Source organism: Fusarium subglutinans (genome assembly GCF_013396075.1).
Source record: "Fusarium subglutinans strain NRRL 66333 chromosome Unknown NRRL66333_c0000101, whole genome shotgun sequence".
Lineage (NCBI taxonomy): Eukaryota > Fungi > Ascomycota > Sordariomycetes > Hypocreales > Nectriaceae > Fusarium > Fusarium subglutinans.
The window spans coordinates 69,877-85,051 of NW_023502164.1; the positions used below are offsets into that span (position 1 = coordinate 69,877).

General features: G+C 47.9%; 2 protein-coding genes across 2 annotated transcripts; both read right to left on the minus strand.

Annotated features, from left to right (window-relative positions):
* Positions 1-327: 327 nt before the first annotated feature.
* FSUBG_7782 (DNA-binding protein) lies at positions 328-1,080 on the minus strand (the record flags this gene model as incomplete). The annotated part of the gene is made up of 1 exon (XM_036686121.1): positions 328-1,080. The coding sequence occupies one exon, from the start codon at positions 1,078-1,080 to the stop codon at positions 328-330; it is 753 nt and encodes a 250-aa protein (XP_036536704.1).
* Positions 1,081-7,412: 6,332 nt separating this feature from the next.
* FSUBG_7783 (protoplast regeneration and killer toxin resistance) lies at positions 7,413-9,661 on the minus strand (the record flags this gene model as incomplete). Its single annotated transcript, XM_036686122.1, has 2 exons — positions 7,413-7,660; positions 7,714-9,661. The coding sequence occupies 2 exons, from the start codon at positions 9,659-9,661 to the stop codon at positions 7,413-7,415; spliced, it is 2,196 nt and encodes a 731-aa protein (XP_036536705.1).
* Between the last annotated feature and the right edge of the window lie 5,514 nt (positions 9,662-15,175).

The window sequence follows — 15,175 nt, forward strand, 5'->3', positions numbered from 1 at the left end:
GGACACCAGTAGGCAAGATTAAGTGAAATGCGGAACTTTTGGCGTTACATTGTAGATTCTTGATATCTTCTATAGTACCATATTCCGATTCTTGACCCAAAACAAAGCAAATGTGAAACTGAATACACGCATTCACGCGTGGGGATATCATTACAAAACGTGGAAGAAAATATCTAACTCCAAGGGCAGCCCACTGCCCATGTTATGTCCTGTAGACCTCTTTTCTTTTTGCTCGCTACCGATGATGCTCGGCCGAGACTTGCGCTAAAGGTCAAATGTATAAAATCATGTACGAGAAAATATTGTGGGAGATCCAATTGAAGTTGCCTAGTGTCCTGGTCGTGACTTGAGACCGATGTCACCATTGAGCAACAGCGTCTTCCAGCGACGGTCGACAGCATGACGGTCGCGGCCGAGATTTCGGGCGCAGTCTTGCCATTCTGCCTTTGACAATCTCAGCTTCTCTAGCACGATTTCAATGAGGATACGGTCGTCCTCGGCGCTCCAGTCCTCTTCATCGGAGGAGTCTTCCTCTCCGAGAAGATGTCCGCCTTGTCGAAGATGCATATTGTGGAAGTCAGAACGGTCGAGGCCGAGAGGAAGCTGCTCAGGGGCAATGCGCGTGCGCTTTGGCGTTGAGGGCGCGACTTGCTTGGTTGAGCGGCGCGATGGTGACTCGTTGCCAGACTCGCTCGCTGATGAATAGCGTTCCGCCTCCTCGTCGGCAGCACGGCGCCTCTTGTTGAGAGCACGCGGTGCCGCACGCTTGGTGACCTTCTTGGGGCCAACTGGCTCGCGGCGTTGTGGGCGTGGGCGGAGGCGCAACTTCAGAGGAGGCGCCGCATGGGCGAGCGGTGGAGTTGGTAATTGGGCGAGCGAGGGAGTCGGGCGAGGATTGGTGATAATAGGCGCAGGTGTTGATAGTAGTGATTGGAGCGAGCGACATGTGGTCATGATGTTGGCAAAAGATGCGTGCGACGAGAAAGCCGGAGGGCTGGCAGGAGGCGAGAAAAGAGAAGGCTGCAGTCGAGAGTGGGTTGAGTGCGATGCATCGCAAGGCAGCGCGGATGGGAGAAGCATGGCAACGAGTTTCGATTATTTGGTGTCAAGTAATAAAGATGCGAAATATGATCGCAGCGACTTCTGTTGTTGTTTGGTGCAAAGGGCGAAGGGCAAAGCGGTGGTTGGCGAGTGGTGCGATTGCGACTGGGATAGACGACGCGGCCAGGCGCAAAAGTATGGCGGGCAGTTTTTTGACGATGCTTCTAAGTGCGCGCGCGATATTGGTGATGTGAAGGATCGAGTCGATTGAGAGATGAAAAGGTTGCGGTGCGACTATTAAGAAAGTCAAGAATGCAAACGATTTGGTGTTTGTCTGTTTGTGTTTGTGTTGATGTTGTTGTAGGGAGAAACTGAGTCTGTTGTCGGAGTGAAGAGCAGGAAATGCGGTGGTTGTGGTGGGAAATGGAATGAACGGGGGGTTGGTCAGGCAAGTGGCATTGGAATGGGATGGGAAGGGGCAGGGGACGCAGTGGCCTAATATGGATCTGGATGAGGTGTGGTGTGGAAGTGAGCGACAACTACCTTAGAAGGACCTTGGGACCGGGGTCATAGAAGGAGGGTCCCAGGTCCCACCTACCGTCGGGGTCGTTGGGTGAAGCCGCGCACCCAGAGCAAGGAGCCTCCAGCAGTCGACAAGTACCCTCTGGGCCTGTCTCGGGGTGCAGATACAGTGCAGACGCCCAGCAACGTGGACCCTCCCGTGAGTTTTGAGTCGGTTCGCGCCCGTTTTAGCGGCAGCGGTAAAGTTAACGAGTCGTACTAATCGTACGAATAGAAATGTCTATTTGCATAAACAGTCTAAACCTAATTAGGATAGTTAAGTAAAAGCTATACTTAAGGAAATTTACTAAGACTTTAGTCTAAGCCCTAACCCTAACTATAGCTATATTATAAAAAAGTAAATTTACTATATTAAGTACTAATTAAGCCTTAAAAACTAACCCTAACCTTATATATTACTTTTTACTAGTTTTAGTAAAAATAAAGTAAAAGTAATTAGTATATATAGTATCTATATAGTATAGTATACTATATAGATTGAAAAAGTAACTTAAAGTTTTATAGTAATTATACCTAATTATAGGTAGTTATTTATGTAAATAGAGGGATTTGTTTATGTAATTAGTAGGACTTAAGTTAACTTAGGTACCTAGGTACTTACTTGCCTTATTAGATATTACATATACCAAGTGACAGTGAGGTAGATACCTTACTTTGCTGCCTGTCGTAGGTACTGTGGTGAGGGTCAAGGACCTCGTACACCACCTGATCGCCAATACCCAGGACAAATGATCTTTGACGAAGTGTTTTGGGCTTTGATAGCCCACATAGAACCCTCCCGAGCACTCCGCCTCCAGGTGTTGGGAATCAATCGGACATGGAAAGGGGACAAGGGTGTCGCAGGGGGCAGGTGCCCAGGCAAATAGGTACCTACTGTAGTAGGTGCCTCTGGCAACGCAAATGCTGATTGCTGCTTCCGGGTAGTCTCGATGGATTTTCACAACGGTGTCGGATTACTGGGCAGAGAAGGAACGAGAGACCCATGTTTCTCGCACATGATACATGTTTCTTTGCAGATGAGGCATATGTTCTGCATGTAGACCCTTGCTAGAGCCCTGCACTGTACGGAATCGACCAAGCGTTGGTGGGTGTCCAGTTCGGACCATGACATTGGAGACATCCTGGACAGCCTCGATCTTTGTCTCAGCACACTCTCTTCTTGTCCGGAAGCAATCGGGACATTTCCATGATACCGCGTGAGATGGCATACGTCTTTGTCTTTCTCTCTCTCTTTCTTTCTTTCTTTCTCTCTCCCTTTTCCTTTTCCTTTTGGATTGACCTTTGATCTTACATGTGTGTTGCTTCGAGAGACATCATGCTCCGCATCTAGGAGGATACTATTGAACAATGCATCCCTCTCTACAACCCTTCAGCTTCAAGATCAATACATTCAATGGTGCCTTAGGGTAGAAAGTAGGCCCCCTTCTTGCCGACCCTTTATCTGTTCCGTCTATTGGAGAGATTATTGCCTTTCTTAACGTCGTTTCAACCGTTCTGACATCAACCGCCCTGCATATTCGTCCCCATGTTTCTCCCTCTGTTTGACCAAAAAGCAATAAACCTTCATCCATCCCTTCCCTGTGATCATGCACGAAACAGCCAGGACATCCAAGACATCCAAGTTGAGCAGATGCAGATCATTTTATCACTGCAGCTGAACATTGTATGCTGCAGCGGAGCCCTAAAGGTGAACAAGAAAAAAAATAAAGAGAGAAAGAAACCGGCAATTCTGTACACATCTCCTCCACGGTAATTCCCTCTGGGCTGAGAAATTGACTGACTACCTATAGTACCTTGCCCTCGGGGTGTCAAAAAACGTCTGACGTGGGAATCCACATTCGCCATACAAAATCAGACCTTCACGTCAGACGTTTTCTGACACCCCCTAGCTTGCCTACCTAGGTACCTACCTCAGTGTTCATAGGTTCTCTAGCACCACCGCCTGCCCTCGACGTCCGGTTTAGGCTTGATGCCCTAGCTGACTCAAGACATTCAAGCTATACTGTATTGTATACATCGCACACATACATGCAACTTAACCTGCAAGGGTCTAATGCAACCAGGCACACCAGTTAGAGATTTTTATGTACTACTGCGTACTAACTTTAGTTTCTTGACTTGAAAAAGATATGCATGCATTGGGCAACATTGGTTCATCCTAAACCAGGCGCAGGCCGTGTATGACTTCGCTTGTCAAGTTGACACAGACAATTTCGACGAGTCGCGCTTGTTCATCCACACAAGAATAAGTTTATTGCGATATTGCTACTTTGTGCTACGCTTCCTGGTCGTTTGATCCAGCGGACCAAGCTGAATCAATCAGGTAGTCTCTGAGAGAGCAACATTGGTGCGCCTCAGTTACACACGAATCTGTCTGATGGATGTCTACCTTAGGTAGTTTAAAAACTCTCCGTGACACATCAGCAGTGGAGGGCGAGGGTATTCCTCGCTAAAGGTAGAGTTACCTTGCCTTACCTTGGCTGGTGGGAGCGAGCCGTCGCGGCACGGGCTAGGACCATCCCATGGTTTCCATCTCATCCATACCCTTCCATTCCTTTGCCGTACGGTTCGCTTCCACGTTGATGTGCTGCAGGCTCCTATGTTGTCAGAGCTCCCGAATGACGATAGAAGCCTGCTAAGCTGTATCATGTCTGCGGCACCGATTCATTCATTCCTTGATTCCTGTTTCTTGATGTGCACACACTTTCGTCTGCCTTCCACTACCCGCTTCCCCAGTCTATAACAACCTAATCAGCAAATGGGGGGATCAGGTCCAGGTGTCGAATAGTGAGTGAGTGGGTGTGTGTGTCTGCGTGACCTTTTTCTGTTACTTCCTTCACAGGTGAGTCGGTGAGGTCATGCTCCGTTTCAAATCCTACCACTCTTTCTTTGTTCTTTTCACTTCTCACCCGCTTTTGGAAGAAGCAGGAACGCGCGATTTGTTGGCTACCTTGCTTGGAGGCACCTTAGATAAGGTACATAGGTAGGCATTGTAACCCTTGAAAGCGAAGTTGTCTTCACACCCAAGTCAGTTGCCTTATGGCGATGCAAATACTTGCAAGGCAGTCGATCGCCAAAGAATATTCGATCTCCTTGATCGAGATCTTGGAGTTTCCTCTTTCTTAAGTTGCACCTCCCCTCCCCTCCCCTCCCCTCCATCATGGGTCAGATGCTTCATGATAAGTCAAGTCTACTCCGATGATACAAATACCTATTCAGGGAAATCGAGACCCGACCATGCTGCGATCTTTGCCAATGTAGATCATTCACCGCTTGTCTACAGCGCATGCCCTCACGAGTCTCCTTGCCATTGGCCCTGTAACGTAGTCCTTGCTCTTGATGCCGCCGCGCGATTACCGCACAAGTCGCGAGGGAGACGCGTGTGAGGTCAGTAAAAACGCGTCAAAACGCGTCAACGCGTTAATTAAGACATGCATGATCTCTCGAAATGACCAATAGAAGAATACGGAAAAATGGATATCAGTGGAGAAGCAGCGCAACCACTTCCGAGCATGGTCAGTGCGTACATGAAGTACCTGTTGGGCTCCACATGGGTGAGTGCATACAGTGCGGTGATCGAATTCCTCACGGCCTTACCCTGGAATCAAAGAATTACCCGCAAACCATTGTCTTCTGCTTCTGTAACATAACGACGTCAATGGTGAATCGTTGATTGGCAGGTTAGCAATATTCCTCTCTGCTTCACGGACCACGTTGCGTCACAGGCCCTTTCCTCTCCCTCAGCTACTGACATGTCCGGCTTCCGAAACTTGGACAACTCTAGCTGGATGGTATCACTTTGTCTTACAGGAACACCCCCATGGAGGGAGGGGAACACAATTCAGGACAGGTCAAGCTTGACAATTATTACCACTGCAGGCAGTCAGTTTAGGTAACCATTTTTAGATATAACAATTACCGGACTTTATCCATAAACCAGTGTGAGCGGTGTCTTAGCCAAACATTGGACCCCAATCTTGCTACCCTTCAGTGACGATGGCTTCTGTCTTCCCTTGCCAAGACTCATCATACAGCAAAAATGCCCTAATCAGATGAAAGAGAGACACGTAAACACACCAGACGCGTCTCAAGGTGATACAGTAAACAGATCAGGAACTCCTCAATTCAGCTCTCTGTCTCATCATCAAAGATCCTCCCTACCCTCGATCGAGCTAGTGGAGGAAAAGGAGAGGGGTTCCTTTGTCCATGTAACATCCTATCTTGTCTCCCTCGTGAGCGAATTGCTTTTCTTTGTTAATAACATATCATATCGAGATCTGTTCGTTCCTGGCTAGTGGCGGGCTTCCCGAGTTCTGGGGTCGGATGCAAGTGAAGTGATGTGATCAAATAACGAACTCTTTAGACTTCTCTCTCAATGTCTTTGTTGCATTTATTACCAAGTACCAAGTCAAGACTTACTTAGATTACACAAGGCAGAATTCTCTCTCATGGCGTTTGCTATGCTCAGAACTTGAAGGACACTGTCTACCAAAAGGCGGCTACTGATGGCTCACATACAAACCAGTCGAAATTGATACCAACCTCACCATCGATCAGTGAACGCAAATAAAAGCGTCAACCCCCTTCCATCACTCGAAGGTCTGTGTCAAAACGCCTCGTTTTTGCTTTGACACTAAAATGTCTCTACATATTCTGCCCCTTGCATGTTGTTTGAGTTTTGTAGTGTATGTGATTAGTTGGCTGGTGGGATGTCGGTTTCTATCAACAACCAATTAGTTGGTCAAACAACAGAGACATAAGTAATTACCTACTTGCAGCAAAACCAAGAAAAATAAATTCATGTGATTAAGTATAAATTCAATAATTAAAAATGGGCTATGAGATGGCAAATTATCCAGCAAGTAGACATGCCTCCACGAAATCTCGCATATCGCCTACCCTAGACATAAATCATGATGCTAAACTTTCTTCAGAACCCCTTGCATATGCACATCGAGGGAGCTTTGCCCCACGGTACCTCCATTGAAGACCAGCTAGGCTACGTAATAACCTCAAGAGAGTCAGTCCTAAGAGCATGCATTGCTCTAGGGATAAGCTGTTGGAGCTGTGTGGTGTGCTCAAGTTCATGTGCTTAGCCCAATCTACTCGCCTAAGCAAACCCGAAGTAACCACACGTTACACGTATTGACAATTTCAAAAGGCCAACGGATAAAGGATCGGCTGGTATCATAGCCTTCCTTCATGGCAGGCAATGCATTACTATATCATCATTATGTCCAAGTCTCGTCTCCTACGAACGCCAAACACAAGATGATAATCATTATCAACCCACTCCAGTCTCACTTCGCTCTCGATGCCGTCGGATGTTGACTCCCTATTTCAATAGTTTCCACCGCAGATACAGGGAGAATTATACCAAAAAGAACCCAGCCGAGCTGGTGAATCACATAACCGTCAAATTACATCTCCTCATACTATGCTGCTACTCGAGATCAAGCTCCCCCTTTTAATTCTAGAAACACGATTCCAACAGGTGAACATCCGTGCCAAATAAGGTAGCGACGGAGATGAGAACAAGAAGCCGCCGCCAAGCGTATCGTCCAATATAGAGTGTTTGGGCTATGCGAGATGCGATGTATGCCAAAATGGAAAAAGAAAAATAACGGCGCTGAATGAACTTGTCGTTACTGCTGACCGAAAAAAAAACCCCAGCATAACGGAAGGCGGGAGTTATGTCGTTTGCCTTTTCATAGAGGAAGCGTAGTCGTCGTTGATTAGTTATACTCTTCATATTAATCCCGGAGCAGGCTGTTACTCGCCCACTGCCATCACATAACGATGCAGTCCTTGTCGTCCTTGGGATTCTTCTGCATCTTGCCGTTTCGTGGAGGGGCAACCTCCATGGGAGTACCCTGGCCGCTGACAGCGGCCTGGATGATGGCTAACCGTTGCTTGGCTCGCTCTTCACCAGCATCGGCAGCCTTGACGTACCAGACATTAGCTTCCAAAACGTCACGTCGGCATCCGATGCCCATCTCCGTAAAGTAGCCGACGGCGTATTGTGCCTTCACGAAGCCTGCACCGTGGTTAGCTACCTCATCGTTTACACCGCATCAACAGAACACTCACCCAAGTCAGCTGATCGACGCGCCCACTCATAAGCCTCCTCCTCATCCTTTTCAAGGATCGGGGGAGCGCCGACCATGTACCACGCACACAATCCCATCATGGCACCGGCATGTCCTCTTTCAGCAGCACCAGTATAGAAGTGGACGCTGAGAGCCGGATCGCGAGGGCAGTTAAGCAGACCGTGCTCATAAGCATCACCCAGTCGATAATTAGCCTCAGGGTGGCCTAATTCCGCAGCCTGAGTAAAGAGCTCGGCAGCGTGGATATCGTCCTTGAAGATATCTGCACCATACCCATTCTCATACAAGCAACCAAGTTGATATGGCGCAGAATTGTACTGAGTATCGGCCGCTTCAGCAGCTAGCTTCATCCACTTAATTCCCTCTCGGTAGCGCTTTTCTCCAAGATCGCCAGATAAACAGGCCTTACCCAAACGTGTCATGGCGCCAGGATGGCGCTTCGAAGCAGCTGTACGCAAGAATTGCACCGCCTTGGCAGGGTCTTTCCGGCAACCCCAACCAAATTCATAGCATAGAGCGGTTCGGTAACCAGATTCAGCGTGGCCGTGCTTCGCAGCCAAAACAAATAGAGGGAATGCAGAATTATAATCTTCCTTACCCTTACTGAAGAGTCCAGAAGCAAACCCATCCGCGAGATAGTATTGCGCAAAGGGGTATCCGGCACTGGCGAGACGCTGTAGGATTTGCCGGGCTTCACGAACCAGTTCCTGTGGGCTTGACACAGAGCCTTCAGCAGTTGGGCTGTCGCGACCCTTTTGAGGTTTGGGGCTGTTCTTACGTGCCTTGGGCTCTGAAAAGTCTAGGCCTTGCTCCTGGGCTGTTGAAATCAAGAATATAGCGAACGAGTACTGAATAGAAGAGTCATTTGTCTTTTTGACGTTGGCACGATACATGTCCAGGGTCTTTTGTGTACTGAGAAGAGACGCATTGTTACCGATGACAGTTCGAAGATTGGAGTTATCAGGTGTCAATGGCGCCGGAGCCTGCTGAGGATAAGGCGCATGAAGCAACTCGGCATACGTCGACATTCTGACATCAGGAGATTTACGTGAACCAGCTGGCATAAGACCCGGAGAGCGGCCACGCGAATCAGAATAGACAGAATACGAAGATGGTGGTCGAGGCAATGAAGTCCTCATATGGCTACCCGAATTTGGAGTCAGATGACGGCCGATGTTTGAGGCACTCTCAGCGAGATCAGAAGCTGACAAGTTCCTGGCCTCTGCGCCAGGAATGTTTGTTGGGAAATCCTTCTGATGATGGTACTGAAAAAGAGGCACAGGCTGGGTCTCAAGCATATTTCCTTCGATAATGGAGCTCTCAGGGGAATCGCCGATCGCCTGGCCCTCAACATTCTCGTTTATTCCTGATAAAGAGCTTGCGCTTGTCGTTGCCGAAGATTCTATAGAGATGTGTTGCGGGTTCGTGCTAGCAGTTTCATTCGATTCACGACTGTTGCGGTGCTGGTCCTGATTGCGAACTCTGTCTGTCGGAGTTGTCTTGGTGGGCTCGACGATATTTGCCCTCTCAATCCGCCGCTCATAGCCCTCTTCAGCCCCGCGGGAATCATCTTGAAACTCTGGAAAGCTCCTCGGCTCTGACCTCAGTCCGTGGGGAGGAGGGGGAGGAGCAGTTTCCGGGGGCGAAGGCAGGGGAAGCAGAGTGCGATCGGCTAATTCTCCCCTAAACGGTTTCTGAGTATATTCGACATCGGCGTTTGAAGGCTGAACCCAATTCTCCTGTTGAAAGTTTACGCGGACGGGCGAGACTGGTCCGTTGCGCAGTCTTGGGCCTTCAGACTCATCGAGATGAGGTATGCGAATAGGGCTACGACGAGAAGAACTGGTCGGTCTCGAAGAGGGCCTCGACGATTCGTTGTAGTTCAGCGGTGCCGCGGTAGGAGGTGGTGAAGTATTTATTGCTGCCATGACAAAACGATGGTGAGGCTTTGGCAATGCCGAAGCAGCCAAGCGCAAGTTTGGGTATATTCCAGAACGAGTGTAGAGATAGATGCGGAGTTCGATAGCCTGGCAAGCGCGCAGGACTCAGCGACCGTTCTATATATTCAAGATCACGAAGAACCGAATGGGTCGAGACCAATTCTGGACACGCTCAAGGAATATACGAGACGACAGAAGATAGCGACCGTGGAGGAGAAACGATTGTAGTCTGTAGTCAGTGACAGACGGCCACTTTAGCGCAACGTACGGAGTGGATGCTGCACGAAGGATATTTGGGTATGGATCCGAAACGCCGCGATACAGCGGAGACAAGGGGTAGCCGGGCAAACAGAGGATAGATCAGCGACCGACAAGGGGGTGGTTGGAGAAACGATCGATGAGGGGGAGAGAACCTAAGGAGGCTGAAGTGAGAGGCGAGCCCTGGAATTGGTATGAGGTGGTAAGCACAATAAAACGGGAATATCTGGTAATTTTTTTTCTGAACGAAGGATAGAAGGGAGGAAGAATGATGGAAAAGCCAAGACTAACTAGACCCAGAATCGGACGGAAGAAAAGAAAATTCCAAGCATTAAGATGAGTGAGTGGACTTTGAGCTGAGATCCAATAAGGTCCTTTTTGTCCTGGGCGCTGCGCCGTCCGATATTTGTGAGGTGAGGTGGTGGTGGTGAACGTGGTGGCAGTGGTGGTGATGAGGTCCAGGCGCCCACTGGAGTTTAGCTGAACTACCTACCTAGGTACCTAGCTAAATTATGGCACATGCGCTTGTAGGAGAGCCTATGTGAGCAATGGAAGCGGAGAGCAGTGGGCAACCGATGGCAGGGACCCATGTAGAAAACCGGTGGGGATTTGTTTGTCTAACGGGTTAATAAATGATGTCTCTAGGTTGTTTCGTTGATGAAGAACAAGTAACTAGAGGAGAGTGTTTCAATATTCCCTTTGAACCGAGAAGTCGAACAAGTCGTATAAGGTAGTCCTGAGGATGTTATTACTAAGTCAAGAAGGCCGGTTATTGCCCTGGGTAGTCGGTACCTTGAGTTCCTTACCTACCTACCTATAGAAAAAGGCATCAACCACCGAAACCAGGCTGTTTAGGTAGGTAGCAGAAGTCGACGTTGTGAGAGCTGAACTGGTAGCCATTAGGAAGAGCAGCGGTATTTTGCAACCGAACATCACCCAAGGCAGGCGCAGGATCTTTAGGTTCTATTCACTCTGTGACCCTGACTCCCCAAGACTTCCGTTTCACTTGTTACACATCCTCTGTTTCTACCTTCAAATCACGAAGTGTTGATACCACAATAATAAGGTATACACAGAGAACACACAAGCGCCGTGTCCAACCAACCACTTTCCCTTCAGCATGCTACATACGCGTCAGTGAGGAATGGTAGCTCTAGGAAAGCTCGACATGACAAGCGCCTCAAGCAGAAATGGCACGGTCAAAATTGCCCGATCTGTCCCTTTTCTGCTTCTCCGAAGGGAAAAGTATCATGGAATGACCCGCCGCAGGTCTCAAAATGACAACGACTGCGAGCCCAATTTGTGAATCCCCACGTTGGTAGGAGAGCTGAAAAGCCTCCGTGCAAATGCCTCCCAATGGTACGTCGTGCCACAAACGAAACTGCATATTAGCGTCAATACAACATTAAACATGGCTTAAATAACTCAACTCAAGGGGTCCAGGCCAAGCCCAGCCCAGCGACTTCTGCGCTAATACTTAAAAGGCTTCTGTTATTTCTTGACCGCCAGAGCACGCCCACGACATATGGGCGCTTAGACTGAATGCTTCGTTTTTGCCTTTTGGACTTTTGGACATAAAAGCAACTCATGTGTTCTAGTATCATGAAGCCTCGCCGTTGCAACATTACAGCTTACTGGTAGATCTTCCAAACTCTGATCCGACGATACAACTTAATTGAGTTGAGTTAGTATACATACTTAAATTTGTGCACCAGGTCATCCTTGTCTGCCATTCCAACTTCGGGTAGTCGACATGGTGGCAGCGCTTACCGTTGAACAAGGCTGAGCAGCCGCCACGGCGTCGATGTCGTCACGCAAATATTACCCTAGAACTGCTTCCAATGGTCGCCTCGTAAAGGAAAGAAAATCGGAGATTATCTTAACTGTTACTTTCGGTGGGCCGAGTAGGTTGCATTTATTTCGGCAATTCGCCCAGATATCTGGTAGACATGAATTTCCTGTATCGCATAGGTACGTGGATATAGGTGGGCAAGTACAGGAAACCAGCAGGTCACTTTACAGCATGTTGTAAGGAATATTTGTTGACAGCCAGTAAATCACTCTGTTGTATAGGTATAAACGATGACCAAACACTATTCAGGGTGGGCAAAACTCCCCTTCCACTGCGGCTGGTGTTGTTGAACAGGGCGGTGTTGGCTGACAAGGGGTTCTTTTGACATTGGTCTTTTCAGAACAAACATAATTAGGTATAGCACGGAGTATATTCCGGGTTCTTGATAAACTCCGAGGGAGTTGTACACAGAGCAACCTCCAAATCCTTTGGTCAAGGTTTCGTCGAACCGAATAGTGGAAGTACTGCTGCATGATACCTCCCCTCAGATCTATTACTATATTTAAGGGAGAGCTGAATCTGCCCCAGCGATTTCCTTCAGCCCCTGCAGGAGAGTACGGCGGTCGGGCCGTCGTTCGGACGGCCCCACCCGGCTGACCCGGCTGCCACTTAATCCATCCACCATCCACACGTTGAGTGATCGTTTCGCAATATCTTCAAATAAGCCTGTTGTTCTCAAATCAACATAGAATTTTTAGGCTCAAGTTGTACCTCAAGCAATGTCTGAACTGCTGTTGCTTATGACTTTACTATGGGTTTAGTCCAACCCCGGAGTTTCCACTTGTCCCAGGATCAAGCTTCTTTTTAAAGTCTGGGGAACCCCACGACAAAGCCACTGCCAGCTCAAGGATACCACCCAACTTTATTAATGAGTTTGTTGAATCACACTTGCAGACTCAACATGTACTCTGCCCATGTTACGATCTTAGTTGATGCATAGCCTATTTTCTAGACCTCTTGTTACTGAACACGACGGGCACTTGATGGCCTAGATAAGCCTATATTAAGAAAAAAAGAAGTCCTAAGCACGCCGAACAAAACACCTTGGCCATATACTCGTATTAACAGAGAGTTTATTAGACTAAGCTTTGGAACCAATTCAAGTACTGATTGCTCGCACGATATTCCAAGCTTCTACAGTCCCGTGAAACTCCTCGTATAAACAACAAGCTAGCGTCCATTCTCCCACCTGATGTCGTCGATCTGGCTCGTATCGAAACTGTTGTCTGCAAGTCATGCACTCATGCAGCCGGAAGGGACAAACATCCTGCACAGATATCCCACCAGGTTTTAGCCTTGTGCATCACCTGCTCCGGCAGATCCGGGTTTTGTGTTGAAGTCTGCATATTGTCCAGCATGATACGACTGACTGTATTATATTATACCGAGAAGGCCTCGCTGCTTCAAAAGGAGAGTTGCCAAATAAGGGGCCGTTTATGTAGATGTTAATTTCAATGGCCGAAGCCTGCAGGTTGTAGAATCAAAATGAGATATGTCGCGATGTTGCGATCATTCAAGCAATAGTTATTGTCGGAACAAAGATTTGGCGTCTACGATCATATGGCTTGCTGGTACCAGAGTTTGAGTTTATCTGTAATTGATGGGATTGGATCACCCTAATAAAAACGATGTATTACCATAGAAACGAAGACGGTTAACGCTTAGACACTTGGGCGGTAGAGTTCCTCTTTCTCGATCGAGGGATTCATTGATTGATTGATGAAAACTACCAGTACCATGATCGAGGCCTCAGGGTGTAAGAAGACTTCAGACATTAAACTAAGGTGTCAAAAACACTTAGTCAATGATCCTCTATATCTTTACTACAGAGTACATTACACTAAGTTTACCTAAGGCTTTTTATCACCTAGGATAAAGGTCCTCAGTTTTATTGCATCCCCTTGCGAGATAGTTATGGTGGATAAGGACTAAGGCAAATGTTGAGAGGGTAGGGTTAGCTAGCTAAGAGCACTGTTAATCAGGGGTAGTGTTGATTAATATCTCAAGCCTCAAGACATCATCGGGGTAAAATGATCCATATGCATGCATACCAGGGAATGCCTAAAAACGGCTGCTGCGCATGAGGCATTGACTGCTAATTGAATCCGACAACTTGGAGGACAAACTCTTGATAGCATGGTATTGGCTGCCATCACTAGAACAAACCGTTCTCTCTACACGACCTTGACGAAGAGTCGATAAAGGGTGCAGAGGAAGGGGTCTGTTCAGCTTTGGTATCTACGTAGTCAAGGGGGAAGCGTAGTAATTACACCAAAGGATCAGATCGGCTTGTCAAGCGAGATAGCGGCGACTGATTCAATACCCCCTGGCTACCTTATTGCATTGGCAGAACCTGTTCCTGCGCATAAGTGAGTCCGCAAGTCAAGTTTAGTTGGTTTACAAAGGCCGCTTTGTATGTACAAACTGGCATTAATGCACACCATACACTGATACATAACACCGCTTCATCATAGCCTTCGAGCGATGGACACCTACCTATTCACTATCAGCCAAGTCTAATTGCTCGCGTGTTTTAATCTCGAATTAGCGAAAGAATAACCTACCTACCTACCTACCTACCTACCTACCTAGGTAAGTATACAATGTTTGGCGACGACATGTTGGATATGGGTCAAAACAGGTTCCTTTATCATAAGTACCTTAGGTAGCAACACAGGTTCGATATGTATATATTTTATTATATGACCATTGTTCTAACAATGAATTTAGACTCGAAGCATCTGGGTTCTTTCCTTGGAACGGGAGAACTGATGGGCCTATTTCCCAGATAAGTGCAAGCATCTGAATCGAGCTGCCCGGGGCAACCGCCGGGCCATTAACCCACATCTGACACAGGCAGATGGCCCTTGCAAATCTCAAGCCCAAGAGGCCACAAGCTCGGACTATTTCAACCTAGCGTGCTCAATTAGTGTAACCATCAGTAGAAAGGCTATTCTCTAATTGGCTTTCATCCGCCCCCTTCACAAGGTTCTCATGCCCAGGATAACGGCAAGGGAAGGAGCAACAAGACCGTTGGCCGTTCAATCGCTTTCTCTCGTTCGCTCCCGTCTTTCTCTTCCAATCCCACCTCAACTCGTTCCGTCCAGTCCAGCCAGACACAACCGTTCGTTGTCGTAGTCTTCGCTCGAGGGACGTTCACTCGGTCGCTTCCTTCTTGTTGTCTTTTTGTTTCTACATTCGCTCCTACCTTTACTCTCGCTCTCCGTCACTTATTATAACAAAACTCAACAGATCTAAGCAAGCACTGCCGTCCCCTGTTGCTACCATAACCGAAAAACCCTGGTCGCCCCATCACTCACTCACTCGCTCGCTCAGTTCTCGTCAATCCCAAACAACGGCGCCCTGTTTCTTTTACTCTGGCTGGGCGAGAA